The sequence below is a fragment of the Copidosoma floridanum genome, unplaced genomic scaffold, assembly GCF_036245765.1.
Source record: "Copidosoma floridanum isolate Cflo_tuat_1 unplaced genomic scaffold, Cflo_Japanese_pri ptg000013l, whole genome shotgun sequence".
NCBI lineage: Eukaryota > Metazoa > Arthropoda > Insecta > Hymenoptera > Encyrtidae > Copidosoma > Copidosoma floridanum.
Genome location: NW_028321890.1, coordinates 38,439,408 through 38,464,269, shown reverse-complemented (window position 1 = coordinate 38,464,269; position 24,862 = coordinate 38,439,408). Strand labels below are relative to the sequence as shown.

Here is a 24,862-nt window from a genome sequence, read left to right as displayed (position 1 = left end):
TAAGTAATTATATTATACCTGCAGCCGTAGAAACGGAAGTGGCGGACCCTCTATATAAGTACTCAATGGGGCACGGTCGACTGACTTTTCCTCTCCAAAAATAACTGGTACAAAAGTGGCAAGAAAATCAGCTGTTAAAATATTAACGGTGCATGATACGCAGAAAAAAAAATACATATCTGTGCACGATAATTATGCCACGAACGCGGACCGGAAACCGGGACACCGATTAATAAATAGTTGTAGGTAAAGAAAACCTATCGAGCACGTAACGCGTCATCAAAACCATCAATTTTGTAAAAGCCTCCGAGAAGTGTTCGTACTTAGTCGACTGAAAATTTTTCAAGCCCCCCCCCCCCCAATTCCCGTGACCTCGAGTAAAAATTATAGCTCTGGATAAAGAATAATTGTATCTCTATGTACTTATTTGTGACCGTATTTTTAGAAATATGACGAGGCTATCACGTTGGATAAAGATATAACCGAAGCAATCGAGTTGTGGATGAAAATTAAATTTACTCAATGGGGGATTAAAGTTGTTGAAAAAATTAATTTATTATCATCAGCCTGTAAATTACAAGAAATACGTAGTAATTTTTATGACACGTTTACAATTAATGTTAACAAGGTGTTCGCATGGCGTGTTTTTTTGCCGATAGAAAGACGCCCACGTATCCTTTCCTGTTCTTCTTTGTTGTTGGCGTATAAAGTGGAGTGGTGCAACAGAGGTGGTGTGGCGTCATCGTATATGTAGGTATATCGGTATATGTAATAATCAGTTACGTTACGTATCTTACTTAGCGTTGCGCGCGTCAGCACACGGACAGATTTCCGCTCGCTCGTAAAGCAGTTGCTCCGAAGTCGAGTTTAGGTTGATCCTGAATTTAAAAAATTTGGGTTTTCCAGAAAAACAAAAAAAATTACCTACCCGGGCTTTTGTAGATCATAACTCTCCGTGTCGACTGTCAGCTTAATTAATTTGAAAAACGTGCAGCAAAGAAACTAACTTTTTTGGGGCTAAGAAATTTAAGAAAAAAGTTGTAGATAACGAGAAATTAAAAATATTATTTATTCGAACCGAGGTCTATGCATTAATATTTTTTTTTTTTCATCAATTATAATGTACTATGGTATTTTAACCTCGTTCGGGTGGGGCACGTGTGTCTTTTTGGTGTATTGAATGAAATAGCGTACACTTGTTAGACGTACGACTAATTCATACAAAATTGACGATCACGTCATTCATTTCGAATTTAATAATCGATATTACTTCGTTTTTAAATTCCGACAACTTTTGTTGAAAACGTTTTGATCTGTGTTTTTTCTACCATGCGGACATTGGAAAAACACGATCATTGCACATATTCCCCTTATTTTCGACATGTATAGCAACATTATCAATCATTCAAGCTGATTTCAACACAAAGCTTACATTTTTCCACCGTTAATAACTTATGTTTACAGAAACCTATGCATGTGAAACAACTTGTTCAAAACTTTTTAATGATGATTCGCTTGAACAGCCTCTGGCAGCGGCAATTTGTTACAGCCCTGAGCCATCCAAGCCTCGATCTCCTCAACACTGTGAGAACAAAAAGAAGGGACATTTGTCTTTATTTAGGAATTACAATGATTTGAACGTATAGATATGTATTTTTTATTTTTTTAGTTTTACTCATGCTTTAGAAAGTTAATGATAATTAAGTTAAAATGTTTTACCAACAAAAATATAACAATTGATTTATTTAATTATGCACACGCAACACGTTCATTATGGTAAGGACGTATTTAAACAATGTAGCTTAGAATAACTACTTGAAAACAGTAACCTCGAATAGAAGAAAAAGTAACGTAAAATATAAATGCTGATTATACTTTTTAAAGTTAATGTGAAAATATTCCTTATTACTTTCCAAAAATCATTTTTGACGTTTATCAGCAGTTTCGTAAAACAAAAAAAAATTATCCACTCAGTCATTATAATTGAGTTGATTAGAAATACATAGATATACCGGGGCTTCACGACTCGAGACAATAAGAAATACTATTCATTATTTTATTGTTTTTGACAAATGAGGTAAATGTGAATATTGTCTTGGTACTTTCGTATGTGATCTCTTGTTATTGTCTTGAATTTTCGACATTACAGCAAAGTAAATATTTGACTATTCCGATCTACGCACGTCAAAGCCCAATATTTACAATAGTTAATGAGCTCGAAATTTTGTGCTCACACAACCGCTTGACACAGGTGCTTTTTTTCATTTCCAGTAGTTTGACGTTACACACGAAAATGACGCGTGTTAAAAGATACGAGTACAAAAACAAGAGTTTTACTTTGAATTTTATATTGTGCTACTTTTTTTATGAAGTTTGACAAGACTTGTGAAAAACTACTTAACGTCTGAATAGTTTTCAACATCCAAAGGTAAAGGAATAATCTTGTGTTATGGCTCATAAAAAAAGTGAAGATAACGCAAGATGAAAAAATTAGATGCCAAAAATTTTTCGTCCCCCCCTCCAAAAAAAAAAAAAAAAAAAAAAAAAAAAAAGGAAAGAAACTGTTACTGCGAACTAATTGTACGAGTTACAGAAATTAAAAAAATAATGAAAACAAGAATTTCAGCTCTTCTCCTAGTTTAAAATAAGCAGCAAAGTTTATTTAATATTGGGCCAACCATGAAAGACTTAGCAACCTGACAAGAGCACTCAATAAGTCATACTAAACGGCTCGAAAATTGTCCAAGTTGCAATATACCTTATAATTTTTATTTTGTAGAATTTGTTTTGTCACCTCTTATAAGTAATCGCTACCTTGGTAAAAAATGGCTAATATGAAATATTTCGTATTAAATGAAAATTAGTTTATTAATAATCACTGATTTTACGATAACATTGATATTAGGAGAAGAAATGCGTCACCTTTAAAATGTTTTTTTTTGGAGATGTATGAAGTATGCAGGGCCATTTAAATAACCATGCACATTTATGATTCATCAGCCACGTAACGCAATGTAGGACGTACATAATCAAAAAATACGGCAAACGTATATCAAAAACTTACGTGCGGGGAACTTTCGTGAGATTCTCATTGCCGTTCTCGGTAATGAGCACGTCATCCTCGATACGTACGCCACCAAATCCGAAGAACCGTGTAATTTCCTTCCACACGATGAACTGAGATTGTCGGGCATCTTTTTTGGCCTTTTCCAATAACTGCGACGTGTGAAAAAAAAAAAAAAAAAAAAAAAAAAAAAAAAAAAAAAAAAAGGAAATTCTGTCGATTTATTTAAGCATATATATATTTTTTGTGATAAGCGTAAAATCGAAACAATCTTTATGGCCTTTTGCATAAAAAAAAAAAAAAAAAAAAAAAAAAAAAAAATGCTTATAAAAGGGCATGTAACTGGAGCTAAAGTGCGTACCCAGTCGATGAAGTAACAGCCGGGCTCGATGGTGAGTACCATACCGGGGAGGAGGGGACGGGCCGTTCTCAGGCTCCGAAGGCCGGGCTCGGTTGAGCGCTCGGGGTGACCGGGTAGGTAACCACCGACGTCGTGGACGTCGAGGCCCAGCAGGTGCCCAAGACCGTGGGGCTGAAAAACCGCGTGCAAGCCCGCCGCTATCATATCCTCGACGTCGCCTTGCAACAGACCGGCCCTCAGTAGCGCCCCCAGCATCGTGCGACTGGCCAGCAGGTGCATCTCCGTCCAGAGCACCCCAGGCTTCGCCGCCGCGATCACGGCATCGCGTGCCTCCAGCACCGCGTTGTAGACAATCTTCTGATCCTCGGTGAACTTGCCGTTGGCCGGGAAGCTGCAAGTTATGTCCGCCGCGTAGCCACAGTAATTGCCGCCCATGTCGAAGAGGCTGCACGGCACCAAGAGAAATAACACATTGGGCATGATCACCACCGCACCGGCAAAGGGATGATCGGTATAGGTACATACCACATGTCACCGTCCCGGATGATCTTGTTGTTGGGGGCACCGGCGTGGCCGTAGTGCAGGATGGCGCCGTTGCACCCGGATCCGCAGATGCAAGTGTAGGAGACGTGCCTGCAGCCGCCCTCGGAGTAAACGTAGCGCATGAATTCTGCCTCGGCCTGAAATTCGGCCACCCCCGGCCGGACCATCTTCATCACGGCCTTGTGCGCCTCGGAGCTGATCTTCACCACGTATCGCATCACCTCCACTTCCGACTCGGACTTTATCACTCGACTGCGTACGGGATTTTTTTTTTTTTTTTTTACTATAAATACTGCTAGTGGAACCATCCCAAGTTTTGGAGAACATAATTTGGCTTACTTATTTAATGTTTCTATTTAATGATTTTTCACAAAATTATGAAAACAAACCAACACTTATGGTTTGGTTGTTACTAAAAAATTAGAGTATTAGCGATATAGAGTGATGCTGCATACTTTTCAAGCTTGAAAAAAATTTGTTCAAGTAATGTAAAAAAATATACAAGCAAATTCAACTTATTGAAAGTTCAGCAGTGCTTGCGCTGGAATAGTATATGACTTGTGGTGTTGGAATTTTAGTTGTAAACTATAAAGTAGGCGCACAGGCAGATAAACGCGTTTTAGCGTTCAAGTATACAACAATACTAATACAATAGGGTGTATGTTATTTCCTGATTTTGATGGGTCTATAATTCGAAATATTTAAAATATCTTTGTTATATCCCAAAACTTTTTATTGATTGACCCAAAACCCAAAACTGATATATTTTTTTTCCTTCAAAGGTTTTGCTTCATATATATTCCAAAATTTTTGGATTCTCATGGGATGGACTTTATAGTTTTGAGACACAACGAAGTGATTTGAAAGGGTACATGGTCGAAAAATCAAAATCGGGAAAAATGAACAAGAGGAGAAAAAAGTAAATTAGTTCAATAGTGCAAACCATAAAGACTTACCATTCACATATCTCCGGATAAAGTATTTCATTATTGACTTTGAACCTGTTATGAAAAAAATTTTCTTTGAAATTAAACGAAAGAGTGCTCTTTTTAAACTGTATTACAATTTTTATTGTACTTTTTTTATTTTTTTATTTTCATGCGGTCAAAATACATTATTTAATATTCGAATGGTAATGAAACCATTATTTGTTATATTCTTACTTGTCGATACCGGTAAATGTCGCCTCCTTGCTCGTAAGGCCGCTATCACTGTTTACCCCATGCTGCAACAAATAGCAGCCGTTCCGTATGACATAATAATACTTTATGCTCACAGAATATATTTTGATAAGCATAACAAAGAGCTAATTAATTTTAACAGCCCTTTTAATCGTTTTTCGTGTTTCAGGGCATACAAGTAATATTACTTTTAACTAACTCGAAGTCGTAGAATGATTTTTTTTTTTAAGATGTAAAACTTTTGATTTTATAAATATGTCGTTGTCAGGACATTTAATATTGGGTCTAAAAATTGGTATACAACACTGGCCGTATTTTTAATTTCGGAGGTATAAAGATAGTTTCTAAAAATAAATAATAGTGATAAAAAAAAAGTATTTTCATGAGATCTAAATTTTTTATAACATTTTTTGAGATAAAATGGGTAAGAATATAAAAAATTAATCTGATTATCAAGATATTTCTGTATGAAGAATATTTTTTTAAGTCCCAAAAACAAGGTAAAAAGTAATGTCATATCGAAATCTTGCATTTTTTGACCGTAAACTCAAAGTTTAAAAAGTTATGTCGAAAAAACCCGATGGATTATTTTGAACGCTCTGCAGTCTAGGGAAAAGTAAAAATGTTCCCTCGGATGAAATCTGCTGGATAATTCGGAGCATTCTGTTGAGTATCGATGAAGAAATCAGACCACAAAATATTGAGGCGAATCGATATAAACTTCTTGAAACAATCGAAATGCGTATTTACGGCTCTCTAAATTAAAACCGGTGAAATTTCAGGATAAGTACACAATACTCATGAAGGGTATAAAAAGCCCCGGACCCCACTTTTTTTTCTCCCAAATTCACTTGCGCCAGATGCATAATATATTCGATTAATGGGCGGTTACTGCACAAGTGGGTTTTCCCTTGCACGAGTAAGGTAAAGTTAAAAGTATAAGTACAAGTTACCAATGTAAGAAACCGATAGGCTTCCTTTCTAGAGAATACGTCGAGAATCTCGTCAACGTAGTAAGCCTCGTCGACGGAATATCGCTGGCGCAATTCCTCAAGGCTGAATAGTCGTCCCATCCAAGTGGCGTACTCGTCGGGCAGCCGCGGGAAAAAAAGAATGGCAGCCCCGCTGTCGAGATCCAAAGCCCCGTAACAGTCGGGCTCCTCGACGCCGAAGCACCACTGGAAAAAGGACTCCTGCGATGTTCAAACCTCCAATTAGAAACGTTTTGCCAGCTGGGAGATTGTGGGTGCAGTACGAGCGTACAACAAGAATAAAGGAGGCACCTGTCGGAACGGCCAGTTGACGTCAGTGTCGTTGAAAGGTACGTCAACGCCGCCCTGCAGCAGTACAAACGAGCCAGCCACCTCCGCGACCTCCGGTTTTTCTCGCAACCTATTGATTAGCCTCCTGCGGTTATCCGCGAACAGCGACATTGGCACCTTCATGGTGTGCACGCCTCTGGCAAAGTGGCACGGCCCTTGCTCCATTGTGACAACGTTTTTACTAAAACTATATAAAATATACATAATATACAACGAGGCATTAACCACTTTGACTGACAACACTCTCTTTACTCGTACTTATTAACAGCTCCTCCTCCTCCTCCTCCTCCTCCTCTTTGCTTTTAGCTTTTACATTTATGTACACAATCTTTATTGATATTCATTCATTTACCTAATTATTTATTTATTTGTTTGTTAATATGTTCACATGTCCCCTAACATTGATACGGAGAGCTCTTATGAATACCTGCACGAGTTGGGTATATTATGGTCATATACGCGTAATAACCACATGGTTTAGGTAGTCCCAACTACAACTCCATCTACACATGCTCTTTTCTATACAAAGCCCAAGGCAAACCCCACGTAAATGTTGTTTGATATTACTTATTTCAACTTGACTTACTTATTTACATTGTCTTGATCTATCAATGTGAGACTTTCATACTTTTGATTTTTTTTTTTTTTTTTTTCACAAACCAACTATAGCTATCGTTCAAGCATCGGTGCGCTTATTTTATCCACTCGAAAATTCTAAGAGAGACGAGCGTACAAAATCTTCAATAACCAAAAAAAAAATTCTTTTTCCAAACTTCACATCTTGAAGTTCCTGCTGAGGGGATAATATTTCCCACTGTAGTATAGGTACCAAAATCTCATAGCGTTGATACAGCACTAAAACTTCTAACGCGTAAAAACAATCCATAATTTTTATGTTCCATTGCATAAGTGCGTATTATATTTTTCTCACGCAATAAGTCTATATACAGTGGATGTACCATATAAATTGATTATTATTTCGAGTCACTCGACGTGATGGAGCGATTAGGGCTTCAGCTACGCATCCAGCGATGTGTACTTAACGTATAAGGGCAGGGTGCGAATCTTTTGCAAGATTGCCTCGATAAAATAAGTAAGGCTCAATTCGTGACTCTACCATAAGTGATATACAATCATAATATGAACTTGTGCTACTAAAGCTGCAAAGTCGAGTGTCCCCCTCGAGCCTCGATGCATCATTATTTCTGATCAGGAATATATAACATTGGCAGTGCACATATGAGTACGTATACTTGTCTGCGTACGTTTGATAGGAAGCCGTACGATGAAATTGGCGCGCCACTGCTGCTGTTGGCGTGCTCGGCCCATAGGCAGCGCAGAGGCCCCGAGGAAGTAGTCGAATTGCGCCAGAAATCGTTGGTGAGAGTAATCGGGCCATGATCGCAGGCATAACGGGAACTCCCACGTCTCCGCCAAGCTGCGGTAGGGCGCGATCAGCTCGTTTTATATATACCTAGGTGCACCGTACATAAATACATGCTGCACACCACGGATCACAGACATTTTCTCGCATTTTCTTTCTCACAAAAGTGGCCTTACCGTGCACTATAGGTATACTTTTTACAAAAAATAAAAAGCAAGGGGTCATGCTGATTTTTATTTAAATCAGGGCTGTTGTTGCACCGGGCGATAAAAATTTATTTTTTTCATTCTCTACTTTAGTGTGTATATAAAGGCAAAGGGAGTAAAAGGGAGTAAAAGGGTTCATCGACAAACATTTTGGCCAAACTTCCGAAAACAACGTGGAAATATTACCATTTTTTTGGTTATTCAAAGTAGGTAGGTACGTGCTTTCCGAAACTGCATGCTGGTTTTTTTTTTATTTATCAACTAGTAGGTTAATACAAAAAAAAATTTTTTTTAAGCTATTTGTCGCTTTTAGAATATTTCAAACACACGCTCGCTAACGAGGCCAAGATGATCATAACTACATTTACGATTTTTTTTCTTATCTTATAACGATACAAATACTCTTGCATAATTATTATGATTACCAGTAAACATGTTTAACATTTTATTTCTAAATAAAAAGATATCACAACACAGGACTCCTGGTCAGGTTTACAAGGAGATTTACCTCTATAAATATACAAATTTATGTTCTGCTTGCTAGTGTCTCCAAGTAAATATGTGAGAGTAAAAAATAATTGAAAAATCAGAGATGTGCCCTAAATCACAGTGTTCTTGTCATCATCGTTTGAAGTCATAAACAAGCATTTTTTATAAAAAATAGTTTTGCTCACCAAAACTCTAATTCCGTTAGATACGCCAAAAAAGTCGCAAGCAATAAAATTCTGACTCGAAATATTTTATATTAAAAAAGTTTTAAAAAGTTTTTTCTGTTCCGAAATTTCGATAGATGCTCTGAAAGGTGTTAGTTTGATGCTGCTGCATCGCCACAAAAGCAAAAAATTAGCATTTACATTTCTGTAAGTTTCTGTAAACGTAAACGTAGCAGCTACTTTCTAGAAATATTGAACTAACAACTTTTATCTCGTATTTTTTAATATTGCAAATTTGTTTACGGATGAAAGAACATGAAATACTTATGTTTTTCATGCTATAAAATGTAGCCAGACCACTAGTGACATTAGGAATGATTTTCGTTAAGAATGCTATATATTCAAAATACTGTAATTTTTGTTAAAAATCATTTGTTAGAAATCATGGTAGGCTACGTTTAGGGCTATGTTTATGGCGCCAGTACAAATACAAACACAACACCAATAAGTGAGTAACCCATATCTTAAATTTCCGACTGTTGAATTATCTGAAACAAATCCCGAAAGAACAAACAATAATATATCAATAAAAAAAAAATAAAAAAAAAAATAAAAAATTACATCAGAATTATTATTTTGATTTTTTGCATTTCTGCATGACTACATACCGCAACATTTCAGCAATTTCATGTAACGTTTTACGATAATAAAAGGTTATTGCTATCGTTATTATTAAAAAGTATTATTATCATTATTATTACCCTTATTGTTAACGTGCATCTGTATAAGGATTTAAGGAATTGATCACAGCTTTTAATTGTACGAGAAATATATGTTTATTTTTACATGTATGTGCTCAGTTTGATAAGCTTATTATTATCCACGACAGAGAATTTTTATCTTACGCGTGAAATTAATTGTAACTGTTTGAGCAGCATTATCTCTGGGTAACTGTTGTTACATTTCAGTTACTCGCAAAAAATTATTTCAATTCATATAAATATCAAATTTAGTTTCAGATTTTGAAGTAAAGTTATTTCATTCCCAAGTTACTCGTCACATCGGTTCGATGCAACTAAAACTAATGTAAAGCACAGTGCAAATGTAATATTTAATTCTAAAATATTAAATATATATATATATTTTGTACAGTCGTTACGACGTACTGGCGTATCCAACGGCACTGCATTGCAGCGTTATATACTTAAACATTACATTTATAAGTACACCAAGTGAAATGTCAAATATGTAATGCATAAGTCTGCCTACACTTACATTTTATGAACGTCGAATGTAAACTCACTAAAGCAGGTCACCAAACAGCATACAAGGCTCTGATAAGTAAGTATACTTATTATATGCGAACAACCTGACACAGCAATCACTGCTTCTCAAATCACAAGTCACAAGTCACTCGTTACTGCGTACTCCACAAGTAAGTATTATACTTTTTCAAGTGTATAACACCGATAATCGCAACAGCCAGATTACTATGAGATTATCAAACAATGACAAATGATAAAATAATCTCCAAGCCTTAGCGACTGATAATTGTAAAAGAGACCGTGGTGGATAGAAATAAAAAATACTTTGGTGAAATAAAATCTTGTTTCATCGTTAAAGACTCGAGATCGGCACTGTACGTTACACATACATTCGAGTCGACTTTCTATTGTTTATGTTAGTAATAGCAACAGCATCCACATCAGCTGATATTCAACCAGCGCCATCTTCTTTGTATGAGCGATAACTATGGATACATAGGCATGGTAAGTATGTATGTACATGAGAGATGCGTCATGCGTGACAGTGGAACAAATCAATTGGTGCAAATAACGTGGAATTCTTAAATTTATTAACCTGCCACAGGGTATGCAGCTCATTTGCTCGAAGCGGTATAGATAAATGGCATTAATTTTTCAGAGTAATGTTAATTCAACTTGACTTGTACGATGCATTACCTACTTAATGAGTCCAAGTCCAAGTAAACGCTAACAGATCATCATAAGGTACGTGCTTCAAAAAAATATATTCGTATAAGTATATATATATATGTTTATAAGTCGGAGGGTTCGATCGCTCCATGTGTTTAATACACCGAATCATAGATTCTTACAAACATGCACTAAATTGTGCCTAGTGAATTGGAGTTTCTTGATGTTTGTAAACGCAGATAAATTAAATTTTTCATACTATCACACGAAATTCAAGAAAAGAGGTTTTTTAGAAAAATTAAAACAGCTGTACTGGAAACTTGATATAGATTTGATAGATCCCTACATTGTCGCGTGTTGAACTGGCAAGATTTTTTTTTTGGCCGATTTAAAGTGACTCGCATGGATTTTAATAAAAACATTGTACACACGGTTTTGAAACTTCAATGAAAACCCATGTTTTTTACAACAATATGTATTTGTTCTGTATAATTTTCGTACAAATAAAAAAATACCAGGTGAAATCTCTACTGAAATTGAAATAAACGTTCCAAAGGAATACGACAAAATTGCGGTTAATACGTAAGAAATTTTGTCTCGTGTACTTTTTTTGAAAAGGGCACTGTAACATCGACGTTACACACTGATAAAATTTTTCATACCGTGACCCCTTTACTGCGTAAAGAATACCAAAAAAAAGGACATTGTAACACAAAAAAATTAGTTCTATTTTACTATTTACTCATTGCGAAGGAAAGAAAAAGAGAAATGAGTCAAATGTTTGAGTAAATACATACCTTATTACAAAAATACCATCACAATATTTACATTTAATCTCCCTCGCATTAAGCCATATTTTCTTATTATCGATTATTATTCTTAACATTAATACTTTTATTACAATTATTATGGTTATTCTACTATTATTGTTTCCTTTTTAAACTACATGCCATCTGTAAATTATCTTGAAGAAAATCGAATAGAGTACTTGAGATTTTTTCGAGATCTGTGCAAAAATAGAAAATGTATTCTAAACAGAAATAAATAAAAAGTCACTTTCAGTAACATAAATAATTTGACTGAAGTAAATAGACGTTTCTTTTTTTCGTTGCATTTATGAAAAGTATAGATAAGTTTATCCTGTATAAAAATTTGATAATTTTACTTTTATATTTTTTTTTAATTTTTAAACACGTTAAATACGATAAAGTTGGATATTATTTAAACAAAAAAACAGCACAAACAGACAAGGGATTCACAAAGAAGGTTAATGACACATAAACAACTTTAAAAATTTGTAACCTTTTGTTTATTTATTAACAACTAATGCATTGCCGAACGTATTCGACGATTACAATGAGATACTTGTTTTTATTTATTTTAAATACGCTAATACCTCATCAAGGTTCACCCATAAGAAGATACTCGTCCTAAACAGGCCTATTTTTTTAGCTTATTTGTCGTATAATAGTTAGTATGTTGATTACGATTTACAAATTATTATACAATTCAGTAAATAAACTTTGTAAAAATTTCGAAAAGGCACATTGAAAACGAATTTCTTTCTGCAAGAGTGCGTGTAGGAAAAAACTCAAATCACTATAAACCGAACAAAACTCTTTGAATGCATCAAATGAACCAAACATCTTTTCGAAATTCTCACTGTTGTTTGTATTTTTTTCACTTACGTGATATGCGTTAGAATCACCCATTATTTGATATTGCTGTTTATTTTCTACGAACGCTTTTTGATAATTTTTTTTAAACGACTTTTGCCAAGCCAAGCAAGACCAAATAATTCTGAAAGTAACCGAAAACATTAAACAACTACAACAGACCGTAATATCATAAACGTTTAGTTCGATTAACGATTTACATTGGATGTCGATGGCTTTGACGTGACACACAAATGACTGGTCAACAAAGTTGCATAAGTATATTTACATATGCATAATCGCATAACCTACTACGTATCATAGAATTTCTACCTGTTGTTAAAAGTTGTTCTTCGTTGTTTGCTCGATTGGCTTAACTTTTTAGGAAACCACACTTACATTACAACACATATATTATTACAACGAAGTGTTTAAATGAGCGTGAGACATTTTATCTGCTTTATTTCAACTCAAGTTAAATCTCAAAAATGTTTTATCAACACTGTTATCAATATCAAATTTTGGGTTATGCTCACTCGAAAGATACTCGTTTAAGATTCTTCGATAAATAGTGACTATGAGTCTAACTATGCACTAAAACATGCACAGCGATATTGTGTATAGTTATTGACCTTAAAAGCTTATTTCTAATCCTCGACGTCTCTTTGTTTTTATTTTTTCGTTAAATCCACCATATTTCGTTTCCCAGTAGTTCTCTTTGTTTTATTCATCGCATAAAAATAAAAATAATCATATGGAAATACTATAAGTATATTTAGGCGTTCAAACTGAACTTTGTGTGTAAAACCGAAAAAACTTTTTTTTGCGTGAACGAGGTTTTTTTTTTTTTTTGTTCTCATGCGGTGTAATTGTGCACATAGAAATAAAAATAAGTGCATGACTGAGCGTCACCAAATTTTGTCAAGAACCCGGAGCGTATAACTCATCACTCTAAAGACTTATGTGAAAGAAAAAGATATACCATCTGGGCGCCAAAACGAGAACTTGGAAAATAAAACGTGAAGAGATTATCCAGCTTGTTGCTTCTTGCTCCAAAAGCATGTTACAGAAATAATTCGAAAATGTTTAGGCCCAGCCTTAGATGGCTCTTTGTATATTTTTTTTGTGGGGTATCCAACCTTAAGTCACTAGCGGAGCAGTAGTAAATCCCTAGTCTATACAGTATATGTAACCATGTACCGCACTACATTCAGTGCTTGTTCGGCCGCCCACTTAAGCGGTTCTCCTGTATTACAAGAATCGATAATAAACTAGTTGTACACTATTAACCAGGACGTATAATCTTCCTTGTACAATCCTTATCCTGGGGAGCTCCTGCTGGACCTTGCATTATATATATAGTAGGCTTGAACCCTACATTTTGGCAAGCGCTTAGTTCTGATCGACATAAAAACTTCGTAAATAAATACTGAGCATAATTATAATCGTTTTCATTCAACAGTCTGGTTAGTTACTAATATTATTCTTATATTTCAAAATTTCAGTAGCGCTTGAATGTTTGAGACTTCTCAGCTCAAAAATTTTCAATACTCAAAGCTTGATTTGTAATACGACTTAGCTGTTGAAATAGGAATAGAAGTGAAGAAATCGCTCCAAAGTCTTTTGAGAATTTAGTTAGGAGAAAAACCCACGTGTGGTGCATACGTAGGCTAACTCAACCACAGGCATGAGTTCCCATCTTTGCGCGCTCTCTTTCTCGCTTTCTCTGTTATACTCGTTCTCTATTTTTTCTTCCTTCTTCCTTTCTGCTTAGCAGAGAGAACTGTACACAAACCACAGATCAACTGAATATGGTGGTAATAGTAGTAGTATCGAGGTTGCTTTTTTGTTGTAGGTCGTTCTTTTATTAACTGATAAAATGCATCAGTACTATATGTATACCTACCTAATACAACATAGAACTACGCACGAACATTCACATTTAGTATTCATGTGAGACACGTACGTACCACAAGAATACAAAACAAGAATTAGTTGAAATAAAAAACAGTTGTTTAGTAAAGGAATTTGTTAAAATGAAAAAATTTCTTATTCCCAGTTTAACTGTAGTATTTTTGTACAAAAATAAAATAGCTATTAAATAACTACGTACATATTTGAGTGAGAAAAAATATATAAAATCCATTAGGCGCAAAAAGCCTTGTACCCAGTATCATGCTCAATAACATCAATAGTTAGGAAGATTGCCGATTTTTTTTTTTTTTTTTATATGGAGAGTAGTCATAGTTCCCTAGATTAAACTATTTCATAAACTTTAAAAGAATCTAACGTGTAATTATAAATGTTCGAGTATTCGTTCGATGTTTTTGTTGTTTATTAAAATTTAAATATTCTTAAAGCTTATTTAAAATTTGTTACTTTCCCTGCAATTATTGTCCTTAATTCATTATCGTGTACGTGGCTATTCACATTCTTAACTCGCCCTTGAACACAACATATATTTTCAATACTAATAAGAATGAAAAAGCTGTGTCCACGAGTATGATACGATGACGAAACTCTGAGATAGGATGTATGTATGTACATATACCTACGTATACTCGTAATGTACCTATATATATACCACCAAGAAGTAATACACCATAATACCACCAATTTAATACTTCGCATGTATTTACAAATAAACGCAGCGCCATTATTAGTATTTTGGAGGACAAAGTAGCGCGTTCTCCATCTTTTTTTTCGCATGGAATCCGCTTCACGGTTTCTTCTCGTTTAATTTCCACTACGAAAGTGCGAAGAGCTTACATACGCTTTGTACACGCTTACACATAATATAATTATATACACATTTTTTCTCGATCCGTTCAGAATCTATATTTCATATAGATCATTTTCATATCTCAACGTCGTTGGGCTCATCCTCGGAATCGTAATCAAAATGTTTCCTACGGACAAAAAAGTGGTGCTGCCGGTGCTTGTCGTCATCATCTTCGTCTTCCTCCTCTTCTTCGTCCATCGAGTCAAGGATTGCACTAGTTGCGCTTGTACTTGTCGCTCCCCTCGTACAATTGTTACTGTCTTCATCGTCATTCACCAGATCGTCATCTGAACTGCTCTGAAGCCTCTTAACTGCCTCCTTAATCAGAGCTCCACTGTGCAACAACGCTTGAAAGCGCTCGTAAGAGTCGTCGAGGTCTAGAGAACTAGATTTGCGGTACCGTCTGTGGTGATGGTGCTGATGACAATGATGGTAATGGTGATGGTGGAGGTGATCAGTATCTCGCCTGGTATGTTGGTAACATCCGGCAGCGAGCTTGGACACGGCGCCGCTGGTCACTTTTGAGGAGCAGAGCTCGCAGGCGCCCAACTCGGCCCAGGTACGCGAGGGAAGCCTATAGGGAGACATGCGTAGCTTCTGCGATGAAACAAGACTGGAGCGTGATTTAAGACTCGAGAGCCTGAGATTCTGCTTGATGCGTGAGACTAGAACATCAACATCGTGGGATGTATAGCTTTCCTGGTTAATTTTCGTGTCAGGCATAACCTCGATCAGATATGTTGTCTCCTCAGCGCTTGGCATGTCGTCCCGCTCTAATGATTTTGAGGAATCTTAGCTAATAATGTTTTTCAAACGATACACACGTTCTATTGTTTTTTTTTATCTTATTATTCCAAAACTCTGACTTGAATATTATTTTATTTAATGCCAAAAAACATTCACATGCCCACACAAAAAATACACTTGGCCAGATCAGAACGTAGGTATTTATATATACAGACACATGTACCGTAATGGGCGTGAATCACCTCGCCTCGTACACAGCTTTGTTTACCAACACAGTTCTTGCTTATCTCACCTTTCATGCACTTGTACAAAATGACCCGTTTGTTTACGTACACTGGGATGTTATTGTCCTATGTGAATCTATACTTGTACGTTTCTTTGTTTTTTTTTATTTTGCTTCTTGGCAGCTTAGCGGTGGAGTAGAGATAGCTAGTACTTACGAGTATTGCGCAACGTTCACGATTAATATACCTATATACAGTGCTCTGGGTATACAAAAGATGAGTCAGAGCGTAGTACGGGCCAGACCTGCAAGTCTCAAGCACTTAATACGTTGACGATTAAATTTACGATACCTATAACGTTGGTGTCCTCGGCCGAGGCTTAAACTGTGGTTTATTACACAAAAACTATAAACCCACTTTTATTCACGCAAAAACAGCTAGGCCAGCCCGAAAATTTATATTTACTCACACACTACACAGATCACGAGAACAAGGTGCACTGGTATATAAGTACACAGAGTAGGTACCTTCTGGTACAATTTTACCCACAAGGCAGAGAGAGAATGCGGAGTAAGTCTTTATACGCTTTAAGTGCCGTGAGCCGTGAACTTTTCTCTTTCTCTCAATGAGTACCTAGTCTCTGTGTGTTCTAAAACTACTGCCTCGGTGATTCCGCAGTTCCACTACTACCAGAGATTCTACTACTAAAGCATGTACACAAAATACACACTACTTATGCTACGTGTACAAGACAGCTCTCTCACAACTCTCAATGCTCTCTCTATTATTGTTTTGGTCAAGCAGCGCATGCGCTCTGAGTTCAGTCTCATTCTCATTTTAACAACACAACATACACACACATATATACTTATTTTCTCTCTCTCGCGCTGACAGATATATATATGTAGGATCTGTGACTAATGTGACACTCTGATAAAAATATGAAAGTATATGTGGTAGTTATAGGTATTACATTGCTTGTTGTTGAATATAAGTAGGTATTTCTACATTCTACGCATAAACAAACCTTTTTTATACATTAAATGAGCTCGGCCTATGCATGCATGAATGGGGACATCTAAAAAAAAATATTTCATTTTTGTCGCACATTTTAATGAAAAAAATTTTTTTGAAGCACCCCCTTAAAACCAGGCTCATTTTATACTACGAGGAAAAAATTTTGATCACGAGTTTCAATGAGGGTGATACCTTTTTTCTCTGATTTACATGCTATTATTATATCTATACATATTACATGATAGATTTATACTTTTAACATGTGAATCGAGAAATAAAGGTGTAACCCTCACGGAGACCCGGGTTCAAAATTTTTTCCTCAGAGTAAATAAATAGTATTACGAGTAAAATGGGCCCTATCTCAAAAGTGTGTCTCAAAATAATTTTTTTTATTAAAATAGGGGACAAAACGGGATGATTTTTAGTGAATTTCCTTAAATGCAGCTATCTTATGTGCACCTCCAAACACTCAAACATATAACTACTCAACCACGTATAACTATTTCTAGTTTTTTCGGGCACTGTATGGTATAAAAAGTTAATCTGTAGGGTATTGAAGAGTTTAGGGACATATATTTAATCGGTTTAAGTGGCCAACGTTTCAGTTTTGAAAACAAATTTTTTCCTTATTTTATAATCACATAAGATATATATAGTCCATTTAGCGATATCTGCATTTTTTACGGAGATATCACGATTTTAAGTTTAAAATTTTTTTTGTTTGAGAATTTAAGTTAAGAGCATAGCTACGATCGTTTCCAGGCTCCTTGTGGTATAATAATCTAATTTTTAGAATATTGGAGATTAAGAGACATGCATTTCATCGTTTCAAGTGGCCAAAGACTTGCGGTTGAAAAAATTTTTTTTTGAATTTCTATCATCACACAATATCGCTCATGTCGCAATATCTGCATTACTTACGGAGTGTTACGTACGATATGCTGGGCATATCATACTGACTCACCCTAGTAACTACAGGTCTACGCTAGTAAAGGACACCAATAGGGGAAACGAGCTTATATAAGGCCCTGCGAGACACGAATCGGGGCACTCGAGCGTCTTTTAGGCAAGAGACCGAACGATAAGTTGAAAACACCGCGCGAAACACACACGCCTCTGCCTCTAAGAAGCTAATAAATAATTGACCAACGAGTTGAGTTCTTTTCGTGACGCACCTCCTTACCAGTTTCTTTATCCTACGTAACAGGAGATATAGCGATTTTAAGTTTTCAATTTTTTACTCATTTTGAAAAACGCAATTCTAAAATACAGGTAAATAATGAATTAGTTGCTAACAAAATTAATTTCAATAATACAGATATTGGCTTCCCTATAAGAACTAATGGCAAATTTTAGGGAGTTTCGAGTATGAATCGAGATAAGTATGTACGTATGTATTTAAAATCAAAGGGTGTGTTAAATTTCAGTATAATCAAATGTACCAAAGCGTTCAAAAAATTTGTTGGCACACTTTGTGTAAATGTCACCATATAAATTAAATATTTAACAAATTATAAAAAAAAAATGTTTTTCAATTCAATATTCATCATATTACAAATTATATTAGAAAACTTTGCATCATTTTGTTATAGTTATATCAAGTTTTGTAACTATTAAAATTCATAACTAAACATTGGTGAAGACATAAAAAATATTAGTATATCCTTCAATAATCAAAAGGCCATTTAAGGTTGCCACGGAACCATATTTGGTAGTCAGTATCTCCGCCTATCACATGCAAGAAAGACGTTCGAGTTCCTACCGGGGAGAACATTTTTTATTTCTTTTTTATTAAATTTTTGAAAATTGACCATGTATTTTTCCAAAACAGTTGAAAAATTTTTGAAACCGTAATAGAAAAATGATATTTTTTTTTGGATATTTTAAAGAAGAAACAAATATTAGAATAACAATTCAGATTGTTTTCAAATCATAAATTTATTTGACTTTTTACAAAACCTTCCAAACAAATCACTTGCCTTTTCTCAACCAATCACATGATTAAATTCTTTTATTAGCTGTTAGGTATACACCGTGAAATCTGATATACTTCATTTAATTATTCACGAGATTGCAATTTTCGAAACATAAGACTTTTCAAACTAAACTATGCTAAAGGGAGTCTCACACCCCCTAGAGTGAGCTATTCGAAGTAGGTGATATCAAAATTCGACGAACCTAGTCAGGCTAGCATTTTTCAAGGATTTGACGCAAATTTTCCTAGTTGAGAGCCACGTATTAAACTATCTAAGCCACTGATGCACTTCAGTCACGCAATGTGTATAAGGTTGCAGGCACATTTTTTTTTTACAATAGGACATAGAGATAAATTTTTTTTTTCTAATCAACTAAACAAACTACCAAATTATTGCATTATTTATGCTTATACTTTCAAGTATTTATTTTATTATCCAAAAGATACTCTATATTTTAATTTTATTCACTTGGAAAGGTATCTACTTTAAATACCAGGTACTTGGTCAGATCACACGAGCGGTGACACACCGATGAGGCATATCGTGATACTGAGTAATTAGTGTAAGCAAAATTTAAATTTTCGATCACATTCTCAACTTAACATTAAAAATATTTCGTGACAAAGAAGCTTACACTAACTTGTCCAAAATTTTCAGGGCATTTTTAACACGTACCAGCACTAATTTACTTTTGTACAAAAATTTTTTTAAATGGTAAATTAAAATTTAATACGTTCTTCAATGTCCTTCAATTCTTCACATCTTGTTTTTAATGATTCTGGGTGTGCTAAGAACTTTTTCCATAACATTAGTTTTTCTCGCTCAAAACTTGGCTCGTTAGTTTCTTTCTGCGAATAAAAATTATGTTAATGATGCCTAATATTTTTGTTTGGTTTTAAATGTTTATGTATACTTACTATCATATTTTTCAGTTTATTCTTGATTGATTCTACATTGGTTTCTATTAATTGAACTTGCTTTGTAGTTGTATCCATTTTATCTTGAACTTCACACGGTATTGTAGAAAAACTGAGGGTTGAACTTTTAATGATTTCTTCATTAAATATATCAACCACTTTTTTTTCTCTGTAAAAATAATAAAATGTTTAAAGTCGTATGAAAAAATATCACTGTATATTATTACATGATACATACAATACTTCAGAACTTTGAATTATTTCATTCAATTTTTTTTCTAACAAAATTTCTAGTTTGCTATTGTTATCGCTTCGTAACTCATCATAATAAAGAATAGATGACTGTAAATCGTCCTGTGAGTCCATGATTGTCGTCATCTCAGTAAACAATCGGCAAAACGTATTTTTATCCTTAGGAGAAGTTAAAGCGGATGTGTACTCGTTTTGTAATTTTTGCATACTTTCCTAAAAAAAAGACACTATAAGTTATACACATGAATTTATTTATTTTTTAATAAAATGATCAGACTAATATTTTTAAAGACTAACGATTCGCATGGATGACAATGAATATTCCATAGTCAAATAATGCCGAGCGTCTATGACGAAATTTATAATTTCGTTGATTCTGTGAATTTGTAATTCAAACAGCATACATAGTAAAGTTGAAAATGCATGTCCATGTTCTGTAGCATAAGTACAAAGCCTTTCTAATCTCAAAAACCTATTTCTCTTTTTTTCCAACCTTGCTTCTGCTTCCTCTTTGTAAATTTTCACGATTCTCGCTCTTGAAAATTTTTGAACGGTATCAACTAGTTTGCATTCCTGTAATTGATAAATATTTTCTTCTAAAAAGTCTCTTGTTTTAGTTAATTCGGCAATCTCTGACCTGAACATACATACTACAGATTAAACTTTGCAACAATTTAAACAACTATTTATACCAATAAGAATAGCAATTTACCTCGCGACCACAGGTGTACTTGGAACTTTTAAACAACCATCACCATAGAGATCAGATACATATTTTATTAGATTTTTATTTGCTTCATCTTCGGATTTAGCAACTATTTCATGCATTTTGGATGTAAATATACTGAATAAAAAAAAAAAAAAAAACAATATTAAAGAATTTTTTGACATTCAATATCATGGGCAAGCAATAAAATTTTTCTCTCACTTTTGTTGATAAGTCAATAATTCTTTTAATTTGTCATTTTCTCCATTATCACTAATGAAACTTGCATAATTTTCATCGATTGCATCAGCTCTATCATGTAATGGCGCAGAAAACTGTCTATTTGCATAAGAACTTAAATAATCGTTGTATGATTCCAACTGTTTAATATAAAGTTCAATTGGCATCTGTGTCCATAGACAAGATTCTTCTTTCTAAGAAATTGAAATTTATTTAACTACACTTGTTTTATTGCAGTTTTAATGACCAAATATTTGTACTACCTTTTGATTGTCATTTATATATGAACTTGACAAAAGTTCAACAGCTTTAAAAAACTGTCGATAACTGTTGTCTAGATCTTCTAAAACGGATATGCAGTTTTCATAGATTACTTTGATTTTTGCTTCTTCTTTTTTGAAAACATCATCCTCTTCATCAATCTGGCAATCTATTTTATCTTCTTGTTCTCTGTAATTGGAATTTTGCTTGAATTTATGATATTATAAGATTTGTTACATAAAAAGTTTACAATACTATACTTTAGCTTTTTTATACTGTCCTCAAGATTTTGAAGATATTCTACATCTGCATCGTATAATTCTTTTTCAGAGGCAAGATCTGCAAATGATTGTTTGGCACTCCAATAATCAGATTCAATCAACTTTAATAGTTCTGGACAATCTCTCGTTGCTTCTTCAAGCATTGCATCCAGTTCATTGCCTTGCAACCAACTATCATTCTGCTCTATGTGTGTTTTTCTACATTAAAACTTTTAAAATTATTCCTCTAGAGCTTTTTAAACATTTTAAAAGATAGTCTAATTGATACTCACAATTTTATGTCATCATCAGACAAGACATTATCAATTTTAATATTCGCGTGAAACCACTTCAAAAATGGTTGTACACAATCATCTTTGCAAAGCTTATTAAGGACTTCTGGTGTAATGTTACTGGGAAGATTGGGCAAAATTTCTTGAAATTTTGCGTGAAGAATTGAACTGTTTATATCATTCATTATGCGTTATTTTAAATTTTTTTAGCTAAATTATTTCACTTTGGCCGTTGTCACCAAACGAATGTTTACACTGTATTGGGTTATATATATTATATATATGAGAGAGCGATCGAGAGATCAGCTGATAGGTTCTGGCGCCATATGCAATAAACGTATTTCCGAATACTGAGCTCGGTAGGGGGCGCTAAGCACGACTTTCAAGTTTGAATTTGAATATAAAATTATGCAAACGCAACAATTGTCAAAAAGTTTAAAAAACTCATTTCACGAGAAAATACTTATACAGCGACAGTAAATGAATTTCGGAATTTTTTTGTGAAAGTTGCTTAAAAAAAGTACTGAGTTCAGAATTCCTTAAAGCCCTACTCTTGTCGTTTTCGCTTTTGGTCACTCATGTAATTCGAAGCGTATCAATGTTCAAATTCGAAAACTCACGTACTTTATTAATATGATTACTAACCAGTTTGTGTATGTCTGTATCTATCGCGCAAAAGTTTTCGGAAAAAAATATATATATTTGAGGACTATTTTTTGTCTCGTGATTCTTACATGAAATTATATTTTGAACACACTGTTATCTTTTAATTTTCAACACGTAGAATTTTATAAAAGTTTACATTGCTAGCGTTGAAAGCTTACTCTCAGTGTTTCGATGATTGTTACTCTACACCATTTTGAAATAAATACTTATTGCATCTCTTTCAGTGGTCATAAATATGCTACGAATGTTAAAAGCCTGTAGAACTCAATGTAGCTAGTAGACTAAACAATTTAAAGCAGAACTTTCTATTAACTACTCAAAGAAAGCAAACTGCTGATTTATGTTTATGTTGTTTTGAATGAAAGGGTACATACTACATACATAAGACTGTTTGAACAACACTAATAACATGTATAATTATTTCTTAAATGTGTGTATTTACATAATGGTTTTCTTATTAATTAAACACATCATACCAGGAACTTCCAGAAGTAAGAATATTTAATATGTACTCCTAAGGAGCACAGTCGTGCCAAGAAAGATAATTTTGGGCCGTTACTTATGATTCAGCAACACTTGTATGTATCCTAATACCATGCATGTCTTTGATTTCTTCTTTGAGGATCTGATTAACATAAATTAGAATACTTTGACATACTGGAACAAATGGCTCATTTCCAAAAATAGTAATACAAACAAAGAACAAATTTTTTTACCTCATTAATAAGTCGGTGTTGCTTTATAGTGTTTAACCCTTTAAACTCAGAGGTAATTACACTAACTTCAAACATAGCACCACAACCACCTGGATCAAGAAATTTATTTTTATTTTGTCGATAAAATGTAATAAAAATTTTTTTTAACTGTTACCTGAAACATCACAGACTTCGATCACTTTAGCTTTGGGAAACTTATCCTTCAAAAGGGATGTCATCTTGTCTTCTGCTTTTTTGCCAGACAGCACATTCTGTTGGCCATTCCAAACTCTTGATATTAACTACATCACATTTTTTATTTATACATTATAATAGTTTCAAAACATGCATATTACAATTTTGATAAATATTAAAAAATTATGTTGCGCTGAAGAAAATTTGAATTTTTAAACATTAAAAAAAAAATAAGAGTTTTAAATTGAATGATGTGAAGAAAAGAAAAAATATCTTAAAACGTTTGTTCAAACATAAAGACAAACCAAAAGTTTTTGTTTTTTGACAAGATACGCAATTTCAATATATCAGGCTACTTACAGAAATACTACGAGAATTGGATGCCCAAAGTCGTTGAAACATACTGAAATAGGGACTTTTTTAAGCCACTTTGAATAATTTCTTAGTTTCAAAACTATATTCGTTTGTTTTCAATATTTAATTATTTTACTTTCCGGCTAAAGATAGCTTATTTATTAAAAAAAAAAAATTAGCTAAAGGTTATGTTACTGTCAACATGTCTCATGTCAACAGCAATAAGTACTATGCGCAACTACCGAATAAGTACAGCCATATTTCAGACTTCAGTTCGGATTTTCAGGCATTACAAAAATCGAACTATCGAATGTGCGAGAAACGAGAATCAAAAGAAATTACGGAAGCCCGGTAACGACATCGTGCGTGCAGGCTTGAAAGCTAGATTGCATGCGTGAAAGGTATCGAGTTGCAAGATTGCATGCATGAAAGGTAGCGAGTTTCGTTTTACACGGAAATCTCCGTGTGTTGGTACACCTCCGGCCATATATATATATGTCTAGTTTTTGTTTTGCTTAGATATCAAACGTCAATGAGAAGGCTCTAGTCTTAAGAAAAATGTATTTTTATTAATTTTTATTTGTCAAAAATGCCCAGAATGATGTCATGTGTGCAGGCTTCAAAGTTATTTTGAGATTGATAGTAACCTACATCCATTGATGAAGCTACATTTTTTTTTTCTTTTCATATCCAAATTATTAATAAATTAAGCAAATATTTAGAAAATTAAAATTGATTCTCTGTAGAAACATTTTTTTTTGTTCGTTCGACAAATAAAAAGTAAAATAGGATCCACATGCACTATTTCTTAAACTAATCTTTGTATATATTTCTAATAAATATATTCCAACTTGAATAGATTAAATAAAATATAAGTTTTCTGTGACAGTTGTGACAGTGTTATTGTAACAGTATTGAATTATTATACTTTAACTATAATTTCATAGTGTTGACTGTAGACTTAATTGTCAACT

General features: G+C 34.1%; 4 protein-coding genes across 5 annotated transcripts; all 4 read right to left on the bottom strand.

Moving 5' to 3' along the window:
* Positions 1–547: 547 nt before the first annotated feature.
* Dip-C (dipeptidase C) lies at positions 548–10,369 on the bottom strand. The gene is made up of 9 exons (XM_014349737.2): positions 9,990–10,369; positions 6,433–6,658; positions 6,103–6,342; positions 5,132–5,193; positions 4,925–4,969; positions 3,951–4,220; positions 3,426–3,870; positions 3,065–3,216; positions 548–1,582 (listed from the first exon to the last, which is right to left on the bottom strand). The coding sequence occupies exons 2-9, from the start codon at positions 6,634–6,636 to the stop codon at positions 1,501–1,503; spliced, it is 1,500 nt and encodes a 499-aa protein (XP_014205223.2). The 5' UTR covers positions 6,637–6,658; positions 9,990–10,369; the 3' UTR covers positions 548–1,500.
* A 1,570-nt stretch (positions 10,370–11,939) lies between these two features.
* LOC106637097 (uncharacterized) lies at positions 11,940–16,770 on the bottom strand. The gene has a single exon (XM_089591484.1). The coding sequence runs from the start codon at positions 15,845–15,847 to the stop codon at positions 15,161–15,163; it is 687 nt and encodes a 228-aa protein (XP_089447610.1). The 5' UTR covers positions 15,848–16,770; the 3' UTR covers positions 11,940–15,160.
* Positions 16,771–19,039: 2,269 nt separating this feature from the next.
* Positions 19,040–22,319, bottom strand: LOC106637132 (uncharacterized). Its single transcript, XM_014349798.3, has 9 exons — positions 21,979–22,319; positions 21,686–21,904; positions 21,428–21,614; positions 21,147–21,358; positions 20,931–21,062; positions 20,516–20,855; positions 20,205–20,431; positions 19,967–20,135; positions 19,040–19,897 (listed from the first exon to the last, which is right to left on the bottom strand). The coding sequence occupies exons 1-9, from the start codon at positions 22,161–22,163 to the stop codon at positions 19,769–19,771; spliced, it is 1,800 nt and encodes a 599-aa protein (XP_014205284.2). The 5' UTR covers positions 22,164–22,319; the 3' UTR covers positions 19,040–19,768.
* A 760-nt stretch (positions 22,320–23,079) lies between these two features.
* Positions 23,080–24,087, bottom strand: LOC106637142 (bolA-like protein 3). 2 transcript variants are annotated; one of them, XM_014349809.2, is made up of 4 exons: positions 23,895–24,087; positions 23,515–23,641; positions 23,361–23,449; positions 23,080–23,269 (listed from the first exon to the last, which is right to left on the bottom strand). In XM_014349809.2, the coding sequence occupies exons 1-4, from the start codon at positions 23,934–23,936 to the stop codon at positions 23,204–23,206; spliced, it is 324 nt and encodes a 107-aa protein (XP_014205295.2). In that variant the 5' UTR covers positions 23,937–24,087; the 3' UTR covers positions 23,080–23,203. The 2 variants fall into 2 exon arrangements, with proteins under 2 accessions (XP_014205295.2, XP_089447618.1); XM_089591492.1 differs by having other exon boundaries at positions 23,515–23,611.
* Positions 24,088–24,862: the final 775 nt, after the last annotated feature.

Coding starts and splice junctions, on each gene's coding strand:
- Dip-C (XM_014349737.2), bottom strand. CDS start 6,636: ATGGAGCAAGGGCCGTGCCACTTTGCCAGAGGCGTGCACACCATGAAG. Junction 3,871..3,950: donor ATCCGGGACGGTGACATGTG/GTATGTACCTAT, acceptor GGTGCCGTGCAG/CCTCTTCGACATGGGCGGCA. Junction 3,217..3,425: donor GCTGTTACTTCATCGACTGG/GTACGCACTTTA, acceptor CACACGTCGCAG/TTATTGGAAAAGGCCAAAAA.
- LOC106637097 (XM_089591484.1), bottom strand. CDS start 15,847: ATGCCAAGCGCTGAGGAGACAACATATCTGATCGAGGTTATGCCTGAC.
- LOC106637132 (XM_014349798.3), bottom strand. CDS start 22,163: ATGAATGATATAAACAGTTCAATTCTTCACGCAAAATTTCAAGAAATT. Junction 21,063..21,146: donor TTATTGACTTATCAACAAAA/GTGAGAGAAAAA, acceptor TTTTTTATTCAG/TATATTTACATCCAAAATGC. Junction 20,856..20,930: donor AGTACACCTGTGGTCGCGAG/GTAAATTGCTAT, acceptor ATGTATGTTCAG/GTCAGAGATTGCCGAATTAA.
- LOC106637142 (XM_014349809.2), bottom strand. CDS start 23,936: ATGTTTCAACGACTTTGGGCATCCAATTCTCGTAGTATTTCT. Junction 23,642..23,894: donor CCAATTCTCGTAGTATTTCT/GTAAGTAGCCTG, acceptor AATGTGATGTAG/TTAATATCAAGAGTTTGGAA. Junction 23,450..23,514: donor CGAAGTCTGTGATGTTTCAG/GTAACAGTTAAA, acceptor TTCTTGATCCAG/GTGGTTGTGGTGCTATGTTT.